This window comes from Pipra filicauda, unplaced genomic scaffold (assembly GCF_003945595.2).
Source record: "Pipra filicauda isolate LSUMZ 115617 unplaced genomic scaffold, ASM394559v2 scaffold209_size2725305_pilon, whole genome shotgun sequence".
Taxonomy (NCBI): Eukaryota; Metazoa; Chordata; class Aves; order Passeriformes; family Pipridae; genus Pipra; species Pipra filicauda.
The window spans coordinates 1,601,879-1,625,766 of NW_024104320.1; the positions used below are offsets into that span (position 1 = coordinate 1,601,879).

Sequence of the window (23,888 nt, forward strand, 5' to 3'; positions counted from 1 at the left end):
GTTCCAGTGCCTCACCATCTCCACAGTAAAGAATTTCTTCCTCATACCTAATCTAACCCTGCCCTCCTTCAGCTTGAATCCATTGATGGCAACAGGGAGGAGGTAGAAACTGTCTGAATGCCCCTTTGGTCCTGAGGAACTAAATTAGTATGGTTAAACCTTTATATTAGTAAACTAAATAGCATCAGGGGGATGTGCTGACCACTGCCACACAATTATTCTGTCCAAAGTTTTGTACATACAGGGTCACCATTTGGACCTGAACTAACTAGTAAGTTCCTAGTTGTTGTCAGGGCATGGCTCAAGGGAGAGTGCAGGCTATCCAAATAGACAACTTCACTTGTTTTGGGGACAAGGAGAAGAATGTTGTCATTTTAGCTTATCAGTCAAGCTAGTGGTGTTTTGTCCTTCTCCCTCAGGGGTATGGATTGAGTCTGGGTATGTTTTATTTGTTTACATAAATGGAGTTTTTCTTCTGGTTTTGTGTGGGAACCACTTTAGGGTAATTTAAGGTTCTAAAGACAAAAGTTACAGTGGCAGCAAAACTTTAGGAATAGCAGAGACTGAAGAACACCAGAGTCTCTCCAAAGACTGTTCTAGCACAACAGCCACTGCACTGCTGTGCCATAAACCCTCCTTCATCTATGGGACCCCAGAGGGATCATGTTTGAGCTCGTTAGGTTGGGCTTCCTCAGCAGAGAGGGGTAAACCAGTTTCAGATAGTTTGTCTGACCTCTACTCCTTTTCTCAGTTCAACATCTACTTTGGAATAATATGTTTCACACCTGACAGTGCTTTCTTCTTTCTCCTGACTTCACAGAGAGAGCTCAAATGGTAGCTAAATCCCATACATGGTGGGCTCTAAGGGGTAGTCTTCTAAATGGAAGTTTTCCTGCATGCTGTGGCTTTGCCCAGCTAGGAAGCAAAGCCACCTTCCCACAGATGCGAGAAAAAGAACAAGTCTGAGCACAATGATCTAATAGGTCTAGATAATGAAGCCTAAACTAGGATAAACTAATTTAGCCTGTAATTTTTAAAGCCCCAAGAAGAACACTACAAGTTCTGTGGTCAAATGATGTGATTCTTCAGGAAAAATAGAACTGCAGTTAAATTGGTGAGATACTTTGAGACAGGCAAGGCTTTTCACCAGGAAGGTATAGCTTGTTTAACAAGTGTAAAGGAAGCCCTGCATTAATGATCTTCAGCCCAAGGTAAAGAGACTATCCTGCCTTTACTCCCAAGTACTAATTTCCTGTCCATTCCTGCAATGTCTTTTCCAAGAGGAGTATGTGATAAATTGAGGTTAGTTGCCTTCAAGCTGGTTGGTCAACCTGACTGCTCGAGTGGTGATGCTCAGGATGCCTGTCTTTTGTTAGTATTGTTTATATCAAACAATAAAAGAGCAATTTACCTTTGAAATCATCATTCCTGCTATCCTGACAACATTTACTGTGGTTTAAAGTTGTCCGGTTGCTGGTGAATAATAAATTCCCTCTTGGATGAAGTCAATGGCTTAAGCAGAAGATGCTGATCTGGCAGTTTTGCCTGGTGGCAGACAACTTGTTTGTTCTGTTAAGGCAATATTTGAGGGGTTTAGTCAAGTCACCAGAAATTATGGGAGACTTATGAAAACCTACTTTTTTTTTTTTATTTCTTCTATTTTCACAGCCAGTCGGAGCTTCCTTTTTTTCCCAGATAATTTTTATCTCTGAGTAACACAGTCCTTTCTGCAAGTAGGTATGATTTGGAACTCGATCGCATGGGGACATAAAGAGAGGTCACTTACGAAAGGATAATCTTGCTCAAAATCTTTATCTTTCTCCTTCCTACTATTTTGAGGCTGCTCTCTGTTCCTCCAGTTTCAAGTGACTCAGTCTCCACAATGCTTCCAGCTGATTCTTGCTGGTAGGATAAGCTGCTTGGACCACACTTCTAACTGACAAATGAAAAAGAGATTTTTTTATATGTGTACTATAGCCTGCATCTCCTTTTGTTTTTCCTTTTCAATTTCCTTCTTTTTCCCCTACTCTGCTTTATCCTTTCACTGTTTAGCCTTTTCTATCTTGTCTTCAGTCTCTCCTCATCTCCTTTCCTCTCTTGGGGTTCATAAAGCTGCCAAGGCCTGGCCAAAGCAAAGAGAAATACGCATTTCACAGGCAAAGGTCATGTGGAGGCCAGCTCCTTAGTTCTTATTACAGGTCCTGGGGAAAAGGATGCAAGTTTATTTCGGAGCTGTTGTTTTCATTAAATTTGACAAATTGACCCTAAATAAGAGTAAATAAATAAAATATGGAATGTAAAGCAGAAGGAAAAGGGAGATGTTAAACTCCCAGTGCTGGAAATGAGCTTTTGCCTTATTTTTGAATTTTCTTGGAACATGAGTTCTAGGAGAATTAAATACAAGGTCTCTAGTCTAGAGGGAAATCACAAGTGTGGGTTCTCTGCAGTGTCTCAGCAGGGCTCATGCTGCTAGTCTGTGAGCAGTAGCTGCCCATCCCACCACAGGTAGCAATTTTTCTTTCTCCCCCCTCCAAATTTCCTTCTTCTTCAGTGGAAAAATTGCTAGGTGATAAAGCAACCCAGAGTGATTTGAACTCCTTGTGCACGGAGATTTGCCTATCCCCTACCCTCATTACACAGCAGCAAATGAGGGAGCCCTTGAATTTCACAGTTTACAATGCAAAAATCTTTTAATAAAAATGACCATTGGAGCATTGAAGTGCTTTTTAAAATCAGAGAGGGAGACCAGAGCCTGATGGGAAGTATTTTCCTGTAGGAAAGCTTTTCACTGCCAAGTTGGTATTTGCATGTGTAAGTCACTCTGTATTATTTCATGCAAGGTAACAGGATTTCAGATTTGCTCTCTGGGATTACAGGAATTTTTCAACATTTTCACCTGCCAGTTGGAATCTGCTGTTTTCAGGGATGTGTGGTCACTCTGAGAGCCCCAGAGCTGGCTCCTGGCACTGTGTGGAAAGCACTCAAATCTGTTTGTCATGGTTTTAGCAGCAGCTCCTGTGGGGTTATGCACTTTTGCCTTCCCTCCTGCCATTTGCCCTAGTCTAAATAAAACTGCCATCTCTCTGTACTCATAGTCCTGCCAGAAAAATTTCTTGTGAATGGGCAGAAATCTGTTTATTTAGTGTTGGAGTCTTTTAGCCCTTGTCAGATTGTCATGGCTTAATTCTTGATTTGCTAAAAGAATCGGTCAGTGCACATAAAGTCTTGTCTGTCACTTGTGTGGTCAAGTAACCACTTTCTTTGTCCCAGAGTGATATGCTATGCAAAAGGTTTCTTTTAATTTGAGTGGTAACAGGATACTTTCCTGTGACTCCCAATAAAGCTCTGGGCAAAGGGCAGGCTGCTTTTAGCCATGTCTTCTGCTATAGCTCTGATGAGGCTCATGGCTATAGCAAGGCTGATTTATAGTTCCCTTGCTCCATGTTTCCAGTACAGAAACAAACCTTTCCCTCTATGTTTGCAATGGTGAAAGTCTGTGTTTTGGTCAAATTGGGACATGAATGAGCTGTCACAGACATTACCAGAGATAGACAGCAGCTCCTTTCATGACAGATGCCGAGTGTTTCCTACTTCTAGAGAAGATTTGGGACAGAATTTTCTTCAGTTTATGGTGAACTGGAAAGCCTTATGTTTTCAAAATACTAGAGGAAAAAGCAGAAGGTGCATTCGTTGGGCATGAGGGTGCACCAGGAAGCTGTTGTCAGGCATTATGCTCACCAGCATTGACTTCTCTGTGGGTGGGATTTGATGGAGATAGAGGTGCCTTGCAGAGACTTAGAGGGTGCTTCTTCTCTGGGTGAGGAGACAGTGATTGTTTGCAGATGGACAACACAGACCATGGAAGTGGAAATCCCGTGCTATGCTGTGCTATTCTACTTTATTCTATTCTATTTCATGGGTTACGTGATGGAGGAACATATTGCTCCCCATAAAATGTTCTTGGCTGCTTGAATAAGTAGTGAGACCTTCAGTGAACTCAGAGCATGTCCTGAGGGAGGTACATGGATCCAGCTCCCAACTCCTTTCCCTGTTACATAAGAATTTGTTAATCACGTGGGCAACACATGAGTAAGTTGGTCCATGGCCCTTGAGAAATGGCACAAATTTGATTTCAGAAATTTTAGTGACTGGACCAGAAGGTGAAGAACAGCTGTTGCCCTAAGACCCAGCGATGCCTGTAGGAACAGCTGAGTGTGGGGGCAGATCCTGTTTGAGTTCTTGATCTTCACCGCAGGCAGTGCTGCTTTCTGCTGCAGGAGGGGGCAAAGATTTGGGATTGTTTTTTTCTTAGCTAGGTTCTTCCCATTTGCGTCTCAGGTTTGTAATTATGTTGATTTTCAAGGTCAAATTTGTTTTCCATAAGAATGTTCACCAGAAGGGGTGGGATCAAGTGGACTTTATTGTGAAAGTGCAAGTCCAAATGAACACCAGTGAGACTGGCCTACACAAGAAAAGGTGCATTGGTAGTTATGCATGTACTGTAGAAAATTATATGGGTATCATTATGGTAGCCTAATTATATCACTGTAGTTTTGTTGTTAAAAATCTCTTATATATGAGCCACCTAGAGAAAACTGTCCTTTGAAAAAAATAAGCCTTAATTTAGAAGAGCTATGTGACCCTGGTGTTGTGAGCACTTTATTGCTACTTAGAATGCAATGGCAAGGCCAGAGCGAGCAGTGCTGTGATTTATGTGTGAGATGACTGTGTTTTGGAAAGGACTTGGTTGAGATCCAAGGAGAAAGAGCAGATTGATGCTGCTTAGGAAGTATCACCCGTGTAGTTCCTTCAGCTATAAAGTGATGACCTTAACACTTATTGCAGCTGTATCTCTAGAATGAAATAGTGCCCAGCTTGTCACAGAGCGTGGAATTGACCTTTAGGGGCTGTTAGGAGTATACTCTAAATCTCTCTCAAAATTACAGCTCTCATTCTCTGAGTACTGAACAAACCCCATAAGGCTTCCTAAGGTGACCTGGCAATTATCTTTAGGTTATGCTATAAGATATATTTTATAAATATGATTGTGCTACGTGCAATATAGTTTATATGATTGATACATAATACATACTAATGCATGCTAAATTATACTTTTTTCCAATTAAAGTAAGACATTAATATTTATAAGGCTGTAACTTTAACATATTAATTACATAATGTATTAATATTTATAATGCTATAACACTATTTTAACAAAGCGTTCTGAGAAATTTAGCACCGCAAAAAATGAACTCCACAGTTATTGTGGTGTTCAGTCTTCTTCTGCAACTTAAATTATGTAAAATATTCTGCAAGGTTACTTGGTTGTTTTTTTTTTTAACACACATGTGTATGTATATGTCTCCATATAAATATATTACATATATAGAATAGAATAGAATCAGAGAATAGAATATGCTGACTTGGAAGGGATGGATCAGCATAATTGAGTCCAACTCCTAACCCTATGCAGGACACCCCAAGAATCACACTATGTGCCTGAGAATGTTGTCCAAATGCTTCTTGGACTTATATATATACACATGTGCACACACATGGAATTTTTAGTGGGAAGTGTTAGGAGTTGCCAAATCTGGCAGCCTGATAGAGGCAGGGTAGCAACAGCCCTGTGTCCCCAGGTGTGGGCAGCTGGGATGCTGAGCTTCTGTTCCTGACAATGTGAGTCTGCCAGGCCACGCAGATCACAGGCAGAAACACTCGGGACTCATGCAAACACAAAAAGCACCAGCGGCCTCATCCTGTTCCCCTCTCCAGCTGAGCAGGATGAAAGCCTGTTAGTAGAAAATATGCACACATATGGTCATTGTGGATCCTTAGACAGTCCATGCAGCAGCTGGCACAGGGGTCTCTCATCCTTAGTCCCCTCACACACAGACGTGTGTGTGCAGATGGGTCTCTCGTTTGACTTCCTGAGGCCTGAACCTCCCGGCGTCTCCTGTCGACAACTCACATCCTCTCTGGTTTCTCCAGTATTTGACCCAGACTTTTGGCTTCTTTCATATCTGGCTCCCAAAGCTTTTATTCTCCTTGCCAGCTAGTCCATCTTGATAGTCACTGGTGATCACAGGTGGATGGACCTACACACTGCACATCCTCACTTGCTCTGGTGGCAGGACACAATCATGGACCCTCTGACCTGTGGTCCAACTCTGGCTGCTGTCACCCCCATACATGCACATCAACATAGAACATTGGAACAGGCTTTTATCTGAAATAAGGGAGCAGGAATAAGTAGCTGGAAAGAGGGTGGCAAGCTGGCAAAGTCCTGGTGCAGTGCCTTCCAGCCAAATTCTCTGTGCTGTCAAATTTCCTTCAACATCGTGGCTGCCTGCAACCATACAGATAGTGAAACAAGAGTTTTTTAAATATTCCATAAATCCAAAGGAAGTGAAGGGTCAGCCCCTTGAATTACAGGCCATGATACTGGTACATGATTATAAGAAAAACAAACTGGAGGGAGTCCAGGGGAGGGCCAGTAGGACAGTTTGGGGCTGAAGAAGATGGTGTAGGAGGGGATGGCGGAGAAGAGAAGGCTGAGCAGTATCCAGATGCTTCCTTCTGCATCCTAAAAATGGGTATAGATACACCAAATCTAGGCTCCTCTTGGAGGTGCAGACTAAAAAAGCAGAAGGTAAGAGATGTGAGTTGGGACAGGGAAAATTCTGAGCACTTATTTGAAAAAACATTTGAATGAGAAGGATAGTGAAACCCTGGCATGGGTGTTTCAGAGGCTGGAGGGTCACTGTCCTTGGTAGCCCTTGTTTAGGGCTGAACACAGTCCTGAGCAGCTTGATCTCACTTTGATATTGGCCCTACTCCAAGCAGCAGTTTGGGCTAGGTGACCTGCAGGAGGTCCTTCTGGGATAAATATTCCCTGGTTCTAGAAAGACAAGCATTAAAAAAAATTAATTTTTTTTAAACTGCTCATTTCCCTTTTCAAAATATGGAAGATCAGAAAAAAAATTAAACCTCCCTAGCCATAAGGGCTTTTAAAATTTGTTTTGAAAACAAGTAAGTTCTCAAGAAACCATGGATTCAAGGGACATTTGAAGAAAATCATCTAAGATGATGTTCAAATAGCAAAAAAGATTTTTGTATTGAATTTTTAGACCAATTGTTAAAAGTTATAGACCCCAAATACTTGCGGTTCAAGTTGCTTATTAAATTCTCCAGAGTAACTCCAACAGTTTGTGGAAAGACTAAAGTGTTTTATTAAATTCTGTAGGAGTTTACAGTTAGGGAATTTAAGGGATTAATTAGCAATAATCCTCAGTAGTATCTGTGTAATATTCAAGCCTGCAGAGTTGAAAATGACCATAATTCATTCCTGTCACCCCTAGCCTTCACCAATCTAATTTCCAGTATCTTCTCATCCTTACACAAACCCAGGAGACCTATGAAATACTCCTCAGCATTTACAAAACCTTACCTTGTTTAGCCTTGAAATGCTGGCAGTCAGCTGCAGTTCTAAATTCCCTCGTTTCAAAGCCATATTTATGAATTAGCACTGGATGCTATTTGGGGCCATAACTGCAGCACAAAATATCAGATAGCGGACAAGGAACTGTTCATTTAAAATAAGAATATTTTCCTAAATATGCTAACAACATGTTCAAGTTTATTCAGAGCTGTATTGTGTCTGAAAGGTGAAAGGGTTGGGGAGTAGCTGAAGTGAAAGCAAATCTCTCTGTAGAAGGTCTGTAATAGCAAGTTTTAATCTCCTGTATTAGTAACAAAGCAAAACAAACCCTATTTGTCCCTAGTAGTCTGCTCTGTGATTTGAGAGAGCTGCTTTTACTGCTGCAACCACAGGATTATCAGTAATGCCTGGTATGAAATGCATTCATTGAGTTCCCAGCTCTGGCTTCAAGCCTTGCCTGGGGTCACATTTCAGCCCTGTTGGCCCATCCTCGTGGCATGTCACTCGATTCCACTGCCTTAGCACTGTTGCTGTGAGATGTTACGAGTATCAGTGCTCTGCATATAAAGAATAATCTGAAATTCTCCAATCCGTAGCCTACCTGAAAAACAGTGTGGTTTAGGGGTAGTCTGAGCTCCAGAAAGGGGTCCAATTAAGGTCTCGCCTGGTAAAAAGTTCTATTTTGCATTCAGTGTCTCTAAAACATGTACAAGAAAGCTGAGGAAACTAGAAGAAAATAGCAGTAGATACTGAAAAAAACAATATGGATTTGGAAAATAAGAGGATTAAAAATAAAAGAATATGTGTCAACCAGCAACAAGGGAATACTTTATTGACTAGCACAGTTAATTACAGTGACTTCATGTGTTTCAGATAATAGAAAATAGCTTATTTCTAAGTATAATGTCTTTTTTCATGAGGTTGATTTTTCTCTATGATATGTATGCACTTCTGTATTTTTAACCACAAGAGCTCAAAATGGGATATTTTAAGAAGACATTACAATAGCTTGGATATAGCTTGATGCAGATATTAATGAGGCTCTGGCTTTAATTACATGTACTTGTTCATTAACCATTAGAATCCTTTGAGTTTTCTTGTAATTTATTAGAAGGTTTGGATCATATCCAAGCTGTAAAAAGAGTTGGTTTTATTGTGATTGTGATTGTTTCTATTCTTCCAGCATGTTCCCACAGAGATGTTTCCTGGGGAAGATGACATTTTTGTTCTGATGATTGGTGAGCTGGTCTGTTGCTATGTACCTTGTCAAGCAAAACTAGAACTGTTTATAGTGGAAACAGGAGGACTTACTGTTTTTAGACAACTAGTGTGGTTTATGGTTAAATAGGATATATGGATGAGTGTTTGTGTGCTCTACTATTATCATAGACTCTTAGAATCATAGACCTTAAAGGCTGTCTCATTTCAACCCCCCTGCCATAAGCAGGGACACTTTCCACTAGACCAGGTTGCTCAGAGTCCAGGATGCTCCAGGGATGTGGCATCTACAACCTCTCTGGGCAACCTGTTCCAGTGCCTCACCACCCTCACAGTAAAGAATTTCTTCCTAAGAGGAGACTCTTTCAGTTTAAAACCATTCTGCTTTGTCCTATCATTGCATACCCTTGTGAAATGTCACTCTCTAGCCTTCTTGTAAGCCCCCTTTACATACTGGAAGGTATATTATCCTACTTCTGAATGGGGTGGACTCTCTTATACCATCTGTGCTTTTGTGAACCGCTTCATCAGCTGCTTTGGTTTCAAAAAGGTGGGGCTGTAGCTCCATGAAAGTAAGTAGAGGATGATGTTTAGATTTACAGTTTCTGTAAAATGACGATATTCTGTATGAAGCTGTTATGTTTCTCTACCTTGCCTATGTGTTAAAGTTTAGAACTGACTACTGGATGAGAACTGAGAAACAGTTTCCTGTAGAGGCAATAGTTCAAATCATTCTTGGGAGCTGACATTGCTGGGAGGGATAAAGTTACCGTCAGCATTAAGCATTGTGTTTGGTGACTAGTGAAGAATAATTGCTGATGACTGATAGGAGGCAAACTCTGCACTTTGGAAGAATAAATTGCAAGTGGTGTTTGAAAGGAACATTTCCTTCTTGTTAGAGGGAAAAATGATCTATCATTTTTGTGATGTGTTTCTTTTGGTTGTTTATTCTGTCTTCAGAATGCAAATCCCTGCTTTGGTAGTGATACCGGTCTTCCGAATCAAGGAGATGTTTAGCTCTTGAGTCCTATACATTGACTTAATTTGGGACTAAGAAAGCCTACCATCAAAGATTCCATGTCCTTGACACAGTCCTTAAAAAAAAGAGAAGTGCTAACCCCAAAATATTTTGTAATTGCTTTTGTTATCCCAGGTTTTCAAAACATGTAGTATTTGGAAAAGTTTTGGTGAGCTTAACGCATTAGATTTCTTTTACGCTTTTACCATATTTTAAAATGAAATATATGTTTTTAAAGAGAAGCTCAAATTACTTTAATATTGTCTTCCCTAGACAGGTAGATTAGTGAACAAACAAAAAAAATCCTGATAAAATAATGAGAATTTATGTCACTTCCATTCCAAGATGAACCATGACAATACAGAGTACATTTGTCTGTAGAAGTACAGATGGGATCTTAGAATCATAAAATATTTTTCTCAAATAATTCCTTGCCTTTGGGTCCTAGACCTGACAATGGTGACTTCACATTCCAGAATTTATGGATGAAGAAAGGAATAGCAATTGTCTTTGGTCATCTTTAAAAGCAACCTACCTTATCTTTGTTTGGAGCAGACACTTGTCCCAGATAATGATGCAGAGACATAAACTTGAGTGGGAACGATGACATCATCTGATAACACCTTTATCATCTCAGTTTCTTGACTGCCGTATTCTGTGGCCTATAAATAGCTACTGGTGATCTGCTCTATCATTTTACTGAACTAAAATAGGTTCTTGTAACCATCTAAGAGATTTTTTCATGCTTTCCAGGAAAGAATCAAAGAACTTTGTAAGCTTTTCCTTGCGTACTTATGGAGTGCTTCTTACCCTGGTATAGGAGTGCCATTAAAGTCCTCAAGCACCTTCTTTCACCAAGGAGCATCCCAGTAATTCCCTCCCTGGTACTGCATGTAATGGTACAAAAGGTCGCTTGGAGACTTGTTACTGAAAAATCAGCAAGGGTCCTGAAAATAATTTGGATTTTGGGTTAGCGAACTGTGAATCAGCGGGTAATGAAATGCCAACGGCATTCAAAAGAACTACCAATGATATAGTACAAATCTGGCACACTTAAACAGGAAAAAAAAAGCATTAATTCTCTACAGGCACTTCCTTTTGCTCTTTGAAGAACATCATCTCCTCTCTGACCATGCCCATACCTGATCTAGTATCTTCTCTCTGACAGTGGTCAGTGCCAGATGTTTCAGACATTGTGCTTTGCTTATTATTAGTCAGTCACCATCAAAGCATTCAATCCCTTCAATGTCTTGAGCTTGAACAAACTCAAGTTATTTCAAGACTGCTGATGGAAGACGAAAGGAAGGAGCTGTTTCAACAAGTGATGTGCACTAATTGCAGGGGTTGGAACCTTCTCTGATCCTGAATTGGCAATATGAAAGGCATGCCCTAGGATGGCTGTTCTGACAGAGTAATTGAATATTCAAAGGAGCCAGCAGAGTCTTGACAGCACTTTGGTTGTGTTTCTTTGGCTCCCTAATAGGTCAGCCTCAGGGAAAAGTCCTAATGCGCTGGAGTAACAGTGTGGAAAGTGGGTTTTAACGTTTTGTGTTATATTCTGAGTCTGCAGTTTTCTTTTCCTGATACCCATCTTGTATAGTTGCTTTACTTTTGAGGGAGAAGAGCTGATCTAAGTTTGGGACTAGGTGTGCAGTATCCCACAGAGCATGTATTCTACTGACTGGGAAAGGAGATCCACCCCAGTAGTTCATTTTATCCCAGAGTGTTTCCTTGAACAAGTGAGATAAAGGTACTAAATTAAATAGTGCTCTTTCCTGATCTGATGCAGCCCTGTCACTAATTATTTGGGCTGTGTCTCAGCCTTTTCCTTATGCTGCCCTGAGGACTTGGAATTTAATATGCTGATTTGAGTAAATATTTATTTGGCACAGACCTCGAGGCGCTGCAGCAACAGAACTGATAAATAAGAACTACAGGCTAAAATTTAGAGAAATCAGAGAACCCAGCCTTTGCAGTGGCAGCTTGGATGTTGAAGCTAAATTACTGTGTATTGGTTATCTCTAAGAACAGTGATTATAGTTGTTTTAGACATGTTGAAATTTGCTCAGACAAGTGTTCTTTCACAGAACTCCTGAGCTAGGTTTCAGTGTTGGTATGGAAGCAGGTCTACTGCCAGTAAAACTCTGGATATAGGTCATACTATTTTGGATAGTAAGAGGAAGTTGCTGGATATGGTTTTAGAGACAAAGAAAAAACACCGCGACCGTTTATCTTACTGGGGAAAATACACCCTACAGGTGTGTCTACGAGGATAGCTAGAGTTGATGTGGGAGTGATTCTGAGCAAGCCACGTGAATTCTCTCAAACCACATGTGTTTCCCTGTGTGCATTGTCGTGTCTTGGAAGGCAGGATGGTGAGTGTGAGGAAGCAGGAATGAATGGTAACTCATACCAAGATGGGTCCTCAGTGTAGCCAAGGTGTTGAGAGTCTACACAGAGTGTCTTTGGCTACCAGGAAGGCAAGAGTACTGGAACATGTGATAAACAATGAGATAAACTGAGGGAGCTGATCTGTTCATCTAGCAGTAAAGAATAAGGAGAGTGGGATCTAATTACTGTTTTATATTAACTTAAGGTATAGACAAAACGGAACCAGTCTTCTCCCTGAAAGGTACCAAAGGGTACAAAAATGCACCAATGAAAAAAACAGAGAGAACAAATAATAAAAAAAAAATCATAGCATGGGAAATTCCAATTGCATGGACTGAAAAAATTTTTCACTGTGGAAGTTGTTAAGCCTTGGCACAGTTTGCTCAGAGAGGTTGTGGAGGCCCCACTCTTGGGTATATCCAGAACTGGACAAAGCCTTGGGAAACCTGGACTAAATTGGCCCCGCTTTGAACAGAAGGCTGGACTAGATGACTTGCAGAGGTACCAACCTGAGTTATTCTGTGATTATGGGCCACCAATACTCTCTTATACGGATCCGAATCATGGGTCATCTACTGCCACCACCTGTGTCTCCTAGAACGCTTCCATCAATGCTGTCTCCACACAATCCTAAACACCCACTGGTCAGATTATGTGACCAATACATCTGTTCTAGAACAAGCAGCAATCACAAGTATTGAGGCCATGTTGCTGAGAACACAGCTGCGCTGGGCAGGGCACGTCTCCAGGATGAAGGACCACCGCCTCCCTGAGATCTTGCTTTATGGTGAACTTGCCACCTGCTGCTGCAAGAGAGGAGCCCCAAAGAGGAGATACAAGGACTCCCTGAAACAACATCTCAGCCTTGGCCATATTGATCATCATAACTGGTCTACTCTGGCCTCCAGTTGGGAGGTCTGGAGACACACCATCTGTAATGCTGCGGATGCTTTTGAGAAAGCACACAGGATCACCCTTGAGGAGAAAAGACAACGCAGAAAGAATCGTGCCTTGCAGAATTTACCACCTAAGGAGTCTTTCTGCTGTGCCTTTTGCAACCGGTCATGCCTATCTCGTATTGGCCTTTTTAGCCACCAACGTGCTTGTGACAAACATGGGTAGAGCCCTTCCCAAATCTTCGTTCGCGAAGCCTAGCGATGATGATGGACCACCAAGAGAACAGTCATAATTAAAAAAAAAAAAGAAGTCTCAGGTTCCCTTTTAGGTATTTGTCCAGGGATTATTTGCTTATCTTAATGGTTTTGCCTTTTCTCTCTACTCTGCCTCTTAGGAAACAGTCTACCAGCAACCATCCCACAATGCCCTGTCTCTGTCTTCCTCTACAGGTTCCATTTCCTCTGGATCTTTAGTTAATGTAAAACAGTAATTAGATCCCACTCTTCTTATTCCTTATTCTCTTAGATGAACAGACTACCCCTTAGTTTCTCATTATTTATCATATTCTCTGCAGAGGAAGAGAAGGATAGGGACAGGGCATTGTATAGTGGCTGCTGATAGGCTTGTGTTGGTGGGAAGGGGACTTCCAAACCAATTGCAGAGAGAACTGTGGGGTTGAATGGGACTGTGGCTGACACTGACATGGAACATGCTGTAGTGTTCCCTCCAGAGATCTCTCCAGATCAGCAACACAGTGGTTTCCCCTCATGCCTGAGTGTGGCAAAGTCAGAATTGCTTGGGAGTTTCCATGGCAACCTTACAGCAATCAGCCATTGTGACTCAAGTGTAATTTTAACGAGACTTTGTCCCCTGCTTTATCCTTGTCAACAAGTTTATTACTGTGGATAACATAATCCTCTAAGAAACAAGGAGAGATTTAGTTCTGCATACTGTTTTCCTTCTAAAAAGATTGAAACTTTGCAAAACTGAAGAGAAAGCAAAGCTTTAGTGTCAAAGGCTTAGAACAGAAGGTGTAGCCAGAAGAATTTAAATGGTATATTGTGAAAGGAGATCAAAGATGTGACTGGTGTGCCAGGATGGAATGTGGCTTTGCATCTGGGCCTTTCTTGCCCATGATCATAATTTTATGGGAAGAGCGAGGTTGGAAGGGATTTCAGTTCTCTAGTTTAATCTCCTGCTCTAGAATGTCAGACCAGGTTGCTCAGGGCTTTATCCAGCAAGATCCTGAAAACCCCCAAGAATGTAGATTGCACAGCTTCTCTGGGCAACCTGCTCCACTGCTTGACTGCCCTCACAGTGAAGGTGCTGCTCCATATATGTGGTCTGAAACTCTCTTCTCGTATTGTGCCATTGTAAATAAGTTGTATGATGGGACTAAGAGTTTGAAGTATCCAAATATTGTTTCCAATAAGGATTTGTAACATGGTTGAAGGTCAAATCACCAAGCCTCCCTAATCTCCATGTCACTGTGTCTCTTCGCACATATGTGAGATGAGTAATAAAATGTGTCCCTCATTGCCTGTTAGTTTTGTGTTTGTTAGGCTGCATTGCTGTAAATCACCTCAGTATTAACTACCTTTCACTAATGATGTTTCTTTGTCATGGTTTTTGCAGGTTACATATCACAGGTGCTAAAGAACTACACTGACCATGCCTGCGACGGAGAATATGTCTCCCTGAGATGTCCTCACAGAACCACCATCAGCATCCAGTCTTCTTTTTATGGCCGAATTGTACCAAGCCATCAGATGTGTCCTTCTCGCTATCCCCACTCCTATGCAACTTTAATTAAAGAAGATGTTGCCTGTTCAGTTGGCACTTCTCTTCAGGTATTGCATGTTAAAATGCATCTGTTCATTTCGGACTTCATCTTTCCTTGGCCAAGCAGCAGCTCTCTGTGCTGGTGCTGCACTGACCTGTATTAAGCAGAGCTACCCAGCATGGGAGCTCTGACATCTCACACAGCTTAGTGGATAATTCATCTTTGTAGTTTAGACAGGACTGAATTAGATTTTCTGATGAATTTCTTAATTTTCCTGCATATCTACTCAGTAACAGTTCAGGAATGTGGTTGAAAAAGCATTACACTGCAAGACTACATTATGTTTTACTGAGTTTAAAGATTACTATTTTTATAGTTTTCCTTTCCAATTATTAGCTTTTCCAACACATTCAGAAACTGCTGTGGCATTCTTTTTGCTTCAGATCCTATTTCAAGAGGCTTTTACTTTGGTAACTTGAAACCCAGAGAGAATCCTTGGCTCTACTTCATGTGACTCATTTGGCTCTTAGGCCACTGTAAGTGATCATACATCACTTAAGCTGGTAACGTCCTCTAGTAGTTAATCAGCTCTGACCATTTGTGTAGGGAATGTTTTCTCCGTGTATCCTCCCAAGAGCATGCGTGACGTCAGGAAATCAAAGGATTATTTGGAAGGTGCCAGTGTTACTCAGCTGTCAGTAGGAACAACTAAAATTAGAAACATGAGTTGGCTGATGTTGTTGAAATGAATGGGGTCTGCTCATGGGTGTTGAAGTAAGCACAAGTCTTTCCAAGTGCAGGATTTGGGACTGTGAAAATTTTTGGGCAAAGATCTCAAGCATTCAATGTGTTTATGGCTATGAATCAATAATAACTCATAATAAAAATTTATAGTAGACTAGATTAATGAACCTACAGGGCTAGTGAATAATTTCTTTTGTAATCTGACTAAAGGCCAGACTTTCCCACATCACTTCTCACTCCAGGGTTTTGAAGAGACATTTACAGCATTTTTTTAAACGTTGATGTGAGTGCTTTGGCTTCCAAATATCACTGGTAAGTTCTCAAGAATTTGCACAAGGTTGGTATTTGGCTGTAGTGGAACCCTTAAGGTGACAGATTTGCAGTTACCTTCCTGTCGCTTGCACTGCACAGCAAATGACTGAATTGTAGTGTGGGAGAACATGGTGCTTTATCAGTTTTCCCAGATACAGTATCGAAAGTCCATAATAAACAGACACAAGGTGGTTGTGTTGTTTGGGGTGGGAGAACATGGACTGAAAATTTTGGCAGAGGCTAACCTTGCCTTCTTTCTTTTATTGATTTACTGAAAAATTTACTTGCAACATTTAGTTTACCAGGGTGATTGATGGTTTTGAGCATCGCCTCAACCCTTGTGGGAGAGCGGCCTACTTAAGGCATCTGGAAGAACTTGAGAACAGGGAAGATATTTCCCTAGGCTTTCCATGCCATGGTTTTATGAGTAGGAGGGATTTAAAAGAAATCCTTACCTGCCTGGCTTGGCTCTTTATGTCCTTAGAGCTGTTACCCATTAGCTTTACCTCCAATACTTATGCTGCTTGCAGTTCCTGCTCCTTATTTATCTGAGTGAGAATTATGTTCCCTGTAGGTAGCCTTGCAGCAGATCCCTTGTACAGTATATTTATTACATGACTAAACACTGCTATTAACTGATTTTTGGTGATGCAGATGTGCTGAAAAAGTAGCTAATATTCTCTGTTCTGCCACAAATTTCTTGGGGTACCTTGAGAGAGTTCTTGAGTCTCTTTGGAGTGCTTTTTTGGTGGCCCCAGCTGTGGCTTTGATCCCTCAATGTGCTGTGCTTGCACAGGGTAGGGTGAGTCCAAATGCCAGAGACGAATCTCATCTTCTTTCTCAGTTCTAGGGGGGGTGGGGCCTCTCTGAAGGGTAAGCCAGGAACTCCACAAGCTGAATGGCAAACTGCCTGCAGCTTGCTGGTAGGAAATGCATGTGTGTAGGAAAATTGGAAAGCTGTAGACAAGGAAATTGTGTGTATTTTTGTGGTTTTGCAACTCAGATATATGGCTGCTATAGGCAGAATCAATTGTGTGTGTATTCTGTTAGTCAGTAATTGAAAAAGTCAGCCAAACCAAACCTTTCAAAACTAAGTATATAAAATCACTGTGTCTAATCAAACCCATGACAGTATAAATTTGCTGCTTCTCTGGGGAGTGACCTGGAGGGATTGTAAGCGGCATTTATTTATACTGTTCCCTGCAAACACTAGCTGTGAGTAACAGTAAATTCTCATTTAGAAGCTCTTTCCACTGTAAATGTCCAGTTCAGATATTATTTCTATGTTGAAAAGGGAAAAGAAAGAGTTGATTACTCTGAGACAACCACTACTAATCCAGTTTTATGTGATTGGCTGCCAGGATTGCTTACTTTAGTCACTTGTTTTTGTTTGAAATGAAATACAGACCACCTGGGAGTGCCTGTCCAGGACGTTAAGGCAGTGACCCCAAACTACACATTTCTCTTACTCTAACACCATAATGTCAGATTCAGTGTGAGATTTCCAAATGCACAAAGAATTTGGACATTGACAGAATCATCACAGACCCATAGAATGGTTTTGGTTGGAAGGGACCTTAAAGATCACCTTGTTTCAACCCCCCTGCCGTAAGCAGAGACACCTTCCACTAGACCAGGTTGCTCAAAGCCCCATCCAACCTGGACTTGAACACTCCCAGGGATGGGACATCCACAGCTTCTCTGGGAAACCTGTGCCAATGCCTCACTGCCCCTGAGTAACGAATTTATTCCTAATATCCAATCTAAACCTGCCCTCTTTCAATTTAAAGCCCTTCCTCCTTGTCCTATCTCTACATGACCTTGTAGTCCCTCTCCAGCTCTGCTGTAGTCCTTTTAAGTAGTGAAAGGTCTCCCTGGAGCCTTCTCTCCATACAGCTGAACAGCCCCAACTCTCTCAGCCTGTCTTCACAGCAGAGGTTCTCCAGCCCTCTGAGCATCTTCATGGCCTCCTCTGGACTTGCTCCAACAGGCCCATGACACTTCTGTGCTAAAGGCTCCATTGCTGGATGCAGCACTCCAAGTAGGGTCTCACGAGAGTAGAGAGGGAGAATGACCTCCCTTGATTAGGATTTCAGGCTGGGATTTCACCTTTTATGTGGTTGGTCTCCTATTAATTTTTGGATCAAGTCACATGAATATGGAGGGATCAGAACAACAAAGTAATGTTGTGTTGAAAGCCAGACGTTATTTGCTTTTTAAATGTCTCTCCCCCTGCTCCACTCAGTTTAACAGGGGAGCCCAGAGTTAGCACCAGGAGCATGAGGTAAGTGACAGGAAGGAAAGAGTGTATTGTGCTGTATTCGTGAAGCACCTTTGAGATATTTTGAAGATGGAAGTATAGAAAATTCTCATTCATCCTTTAACAGAAGCTAATTTGGGGCATTAGTGCTGATAATTAACAGTGTGGTCTGGTATTGGCTCTTCTGCACTTTCCCTGGGGAACCCTGCAGAGGATATTCCTGACTGTGAAGTAATAGAAAGAAATGTCCTTGTCCCAGCCAGGAAAGCTGGACTGGGACAGGGAAGAGGAATAACTGGAGCTTTGGCGTCTCTGGTAAAAGGAACTCATGCAATGCAAACTGTCCTGCCTTGGCTGTGTTAACATGGTTCTGTGTATGTGTTTGGTGTCTTTGTGATGACCTGTAACACTCACAAACCTTTACTCCTTTGGAGCATTTGTGCAGGTGCTGTTGGCCTGAGTATGCAAACTAAAAATTTTGAGAGCCCGAAGATTTTTGGTAGGTCTGTGCATTGTGCTTTCACCATGGAGTTTTTCTCATGTCACCCAGATAGGGTTGGTCAAACACAGCTTTAATCTGCCCACTGTCTGATTTTTCAGTGTGAGAGTATGGAGAAAAGCTAAATTACATTGCTGCAAAGCAGAGGGTGACACAGGAATATCTGGAGACACCTTTTACTCTGAGGGGATCTGTTGGGAACCATCCTCATCTGCTTTAGCCTCTCCCTTAAGCCATGGTTCTCTCGCCTGTCACTCTACTGCACACATTTGCACTTCCCCACTGTATGGACACTCCTGAGATCTTCCCCCTTGGGAAATAATGAATCTGATTAACAGCCCCCGCAGCAGTGTATGTTTATTTGGATGAACACATAAATGTTGGCACAGAGGACTAAGGAGAAATAGAAGTGTTAAGTTTTCTGCATTGCTTGGTGGTAAGTGTCTTGTGATAAGTGAATCCCAACCAAGCTCACGGTACCTGACTGTGCCTGCAAAAATACGTGGAGCCACATTGATATAGGAAGGAAGTTTGGAGTTGCTTGCTTATAAAGCTTTCTGCAGCTGCTCATGTATAGACTCATAGAATGGTTTTGGTTGGAAAGGACTTTAAAGACCACCTTGTTTCAATGCCCCTGCCGTGGGCAGAGACACTTTCCACTAGACCAGGTTGCTCAGAGCCCCATCCAACCTGGTCTTGAACTACTCCCAGGAATGGGGCATCCACAGCTTCTCTGGGCAACCTATGGCCAGAGCCTCACCACCCTCACAGTAAAGAATTTCTTCCTAATATCTAATCTAAACTTGCCCCTTTTCAGCTTTAGGTCATTTCCCCTTGAAAAACATCCCTTTCCAGCCCTCTTGTAAGCCCTTTTGATGCACTGGAAGGCTGAATTCTGGATCAGTATTCCCGATGCCACTTGTTTTCAGCAATAAACCACTCAAGGTCCATATGGAAGAATGTCTAACGGTTTGCCTAAAATTATTGCTTATTACCAGATTACCTGCAATATTCTCATTCTGGTAAATTGACAGAAAATAAAACCACAGCTTATTTGGAAGGAAAACAGAAAGCTCTGGAGAGGCGCTTAGTCTGTTGTGTTTCTGCTCCCCAGAAAATTGTCAAAGATGTTGTAGGCTAAATTCTCTTCATACACACAGGTACTGAAAATTGCACTTCCAAGTTTTACTGAGTGACTTGTTTCCCTAAGAGGGGCTGTGCTTGGAAAGTGCTCTGGAGCCAAGTCCTGCCTCTCTTCTCCTCTCCTCCCAAATTAGTAATTTGGGGAGGGAGTGTGGACATGGCCTGTGCCCTGGGTCTCTTTCAACACTCTCCAGGACAACCAGTCCTTGGTGACAAGAATCACTAGTGCTGCTGATGTGGTATTTCCTTTTGTCCTTTAGGCAAGATACAGGGCATCTTTGCTGCCACCATCTCCTGCTGTCACTCCAGCGGCCCTACAAAAGGGAGCAGATTCCTTGCATGCTATCCACAGGATTCCCTGAGCCCTTTTTCCTCCTTTTTCATTTGCACCTACCAGGAAGGTTTCTGTGACAGACAGCGAAGGAGAGCTGACCTATTCACTGATGGAAAGATGAGATAAACTTTCCAGGAGCTGCTTGACTCTCAAAGCATGGACCAGCTGTTGATCACAGAAAGAGAGGGCTGGAAGATGTGTTTGGATGTTACTGTTTCCAGAGGTTTCTATTTTCTCCAATTATTATGGATTAAGAATAAAATACAAAGTAGAAGGAAACAAACCAAACTTCTCTAGCTTTCTTGGCAGGCAAAAGACAATGGTTCCTGATGTGCCCAGTCACAGGATATTGCATGGTCCCACTGATGTCACAACCATAAGTGGCCTCAATAGAAATAAGAAAGTACCATTTCTCATGGCTCTGAATGTCTGTAAAATAATGATGGTCAGGGGAAAAGAGAGAGGAGATTGATAGAAAGGAATAATAATGGTCATCAGTATCACTAGGAGAAGAACCCACTGTTTGTCATTTGGCATATTAGATCTCCACAATTTAAAGACTGTTTGAACAAAGAAAATTTCAATCTCAGAAATGTCAGTGAATCAAAGAGCAGTTCGGGCAACTCTTTGTCAGACTGTAATAATTACTTCACAGGAGGATGGAGAACAGTGACCTCAGGGTCCAGAAGAGGTTACTGCAGTGCTGAAGTTGCTCTTAAAAATCACAGAACCAGTGCAGCTTCTTTCATGAATCTTGCCCAGGCTGAAAAGAACTCTCTGGCAAGCAGCTCCCTCAGCTAATTATTTGCAAGTAGAACTGTTGGATGCGGAGGTCATAGATAATCTCTAAATTGTCCTGTCTTTGAAATCTTTGGCTTGACTGAAATAGCTTGTCAGAGCAGTGTGATTATGTCCTGCAGAAGGAGAGGCACTGGAGGCAGAGGTGACCAGTGTAGCCTGTCTCCCTGATGAGGCAGGACTGCTCCCTGTGGTGTTAGCCTCCTAATGCTTTGTTTACTCTAAATTTAAACTTTCCAAGTCATGGGGCTTCCATCATTGCCGCTAAGACCCTGCTTGACAGTGTAATGGTTTGCTCTCAATGATTTTTTTCCACTTTGTGTTTTAAACTTTCCCTTTCTTTAATCCCATGACTTTTGGTTATGCATCCTTTTGTATTTCTTCAGCTTAGACCTCCTCTCCCTTTGAAGTTGACCCTGCATAGAGATTAAGTTTCCTACTGTTAGGAAATGTAGGTAATGTTAATTAGGTAATATTTGTAATGCAGCTTGTATCAGGTCATTCTGTTTCGTGCACAGGTTTTTGCTCTTTGGCTGTCTCTGGGCTCTTTCCAGGCCCTGCCAGAGGAGCTCTAGTGAACTCTGCTGTTATGCATTAACATCCCAGCCCACGGCTGCCTGCCCTACTGCCCTGCTGGTGTTTACTACTCCCATAGCAGACGCTGGTGAGAGGAAATGGGTGTCCAGTTTTCAGCTCTTTATTTCACAGTCTGGTGTGTTAAATGTGAGTCACCAAATATGTGAGCATAGTTTCCTCCTGCTGACACTGCTGAGAGCATTGCAAGGTCCATGGGAGAGTGATAAGAGATAGTAGAGTACTAAAACGTGCCATAGGTCAATGATCAGGATTCAGGGCCTTTGATCGGTTCTTCAAGTGATGCACAGATGGAATGCAGGTAGTTTGGGCAAAGCTGAACTACTTTCTAGTGAAGCAGGCTGGGAAGATTGCCCGATGAAGCCCTAGGCAGGTAACCTGTACCTCATCAACATGGATTTCACTTCCTCATGTGGTCTGTCCTTCCTTGTTGCTGATTCTTGGAAAATCTTGTTCCATGGACTTCAATAATTTGTGTGAATGAATAAAGATGAACACTCAATCTTCAGATAATTGTAAACAGGACCTGTAAGTAAGTCTGCAACTTGAAAGCACTAAGTTTATAGTGTGTTTTAAAGTATTACCAATGTTCAGGGGTATATAAAAGAGTACAAAAACTCCAATGAAAGGTGAAGCCATTATGAATGCATTGTGCTGTAAGAGAGAATTCATGCTGCCTTGATTATTGTATTTATTTCCCATTGCAAAACCCATGGAGGTGCACCAGTATGTATTGGTGTAACTCCACCATAATGGCCATGCCTGGATTGAATTCGACCAAAAAATGCTCAAAATTACTGGTATCTTCTTGCATAAAGTTCTTAGTACAAATCTCTGCCCATCTTCATTTAATTGCACACAGCTCTGATCCATTCATGCAGTTTGTTCTCTGAGTCACTCTCAGCTAGACACAACTTGGGCAATTATTTAGTAGGGTTCCTCTGTGTAATTTCATGCATGACTGACATGCCCTGCAGTCATCCTTACGCTCCTTTGATGATGGAGGCTGTACAGAGAGCAGCCTTGTGGCAAAATCCTAGTTCCCATTGAGTTTCACTATTGGCTCCTGTGGGCCCAAAGTTTCACCCTAAGTGTATTAAATCTATGAACTGCTATGAGGGACCAAGAACTGAGATAAGTTTAATTGCCTTGGGTGTTAAGCTCAGTTGTGGTTTATTTTAAGCATGCAGGGGAAGTGCTTCTTGAAGAGTGATTTGAAGAGACAGACTAAAAACGAGTACACCCCTGGGAATGGCTGAGGACCCATCCAGTTCCAGATTTAAATGGTTGTTATCTAATGAGCACAAGCAATTACTTGGCTAATGACCTCAACAAAATGAGCACAAGAAATGTGTTTCATCTGCAGTGGCCACTAGGAAGACATGGTTTTGAGCTTGAGGCTGCCCTTGCTTTAAGACCTGGGTCACTGCAGTGGGATTAATCCAGGGCATAAATCACAGGGGTTAGATTAGTGTTTGCTTTACTTGAATTCACATTTCTTGTTCTCTTATCTCCTCTAAATCTTGCAGCTTCTTAGCTCAGTGATGAACCAGGGAAAGGATTGGGTTTAAACAGCTACAGCTTCTCTCCTGAGCACTGGCTGTCAGCCCTCAGGCCTGATTTACCACTGGAACGCAATTATAAATTGGCACAATGCAATTAATGTGTCTTCCCTCCCCTTTCATGCCAGACAGGAATTCCTCCTTCACCTTCTTTAGTTGGAGTGATTTTTTATAATATAATTTAAACCAACGTGACTTTATTTGGCATTAGTCATGGGTCTGCCAGATTTGATGACATAAGGAGCTGATGGTACATCCCAGTTAGAGAGGGTTTTGTGTGTCTACTGCTATTCCTGTGCAAGTTCACATTGTTTGTGGGCCTCTTTTTGTTTGATTTTCTGGTTTTGTTCTCCTGCCTTTACAGCTGACAGTGACAGCCAGAACAACGAGGCAAACGTAGAATGAATTCCCTACATTTTTCCAGCCATTAAGCAAAAACCATGTGAGCTCAAGATATCCCCTCACTACCAAGTGAACTCACAGCCTTCCTGGTGTCAGTCTATCTGATCATCTGCAGATACTTCAGAAACAACATCTGACATCTGCCAGAGCTCTGACACTGCCTAGAAGTATGATTTTTTGAGAATAAGACCAGAAAGCCAAGGTTTTGGCTTGTAAGGAATCCTGTAAACACCAGAGCCACTGGACTTGCAGGGAACCCTACCTGTGGGAGATCATCTGGTCGGGCATGTTCTGCATAGCTGTTGTGTTTCAGAGCATTTAAGAAGATGCTGGTATATAGCACATACTGATGAAAGCAGTGGGGAAGAACATTTCTGTGCGTGGAAGGATAGGTGAAAATTACATGTGCAAGTTTTTAAGTTAACATTAGGGCCGGTGTAACAACTTTGTACTTTATTTTTAACATCCATTGCTAATTTTCTTTGCATTCTT

The 23,888-nt window shown here is 41.9% G+C and overlaps 1 protein-coding gene across 1 annotated transcript in view; it reads left to right on the forward strand.

The window, feature by feature from the left end:
• The window catches only part of EVA1A (eva-1 homolog A, regulator of programmed cell death), a 212,013-nt gene that overhangs the window by 47,885 nt on the left and 140,240 nt on the right, over nucleotides 1-23,888 (forward strand). The window contains exon 2 of the mRNA XM_039380962.1: nucleotides 14,601-14,815. Within this exon, the coding sequence (XP_039236896.1) occupies nucleotides 14,601-14,815 (215 nt within the window). The remainder of the gene's footprint in view (nucleotides 1-14,600; nucleotides 14,816-23,888) is intronic.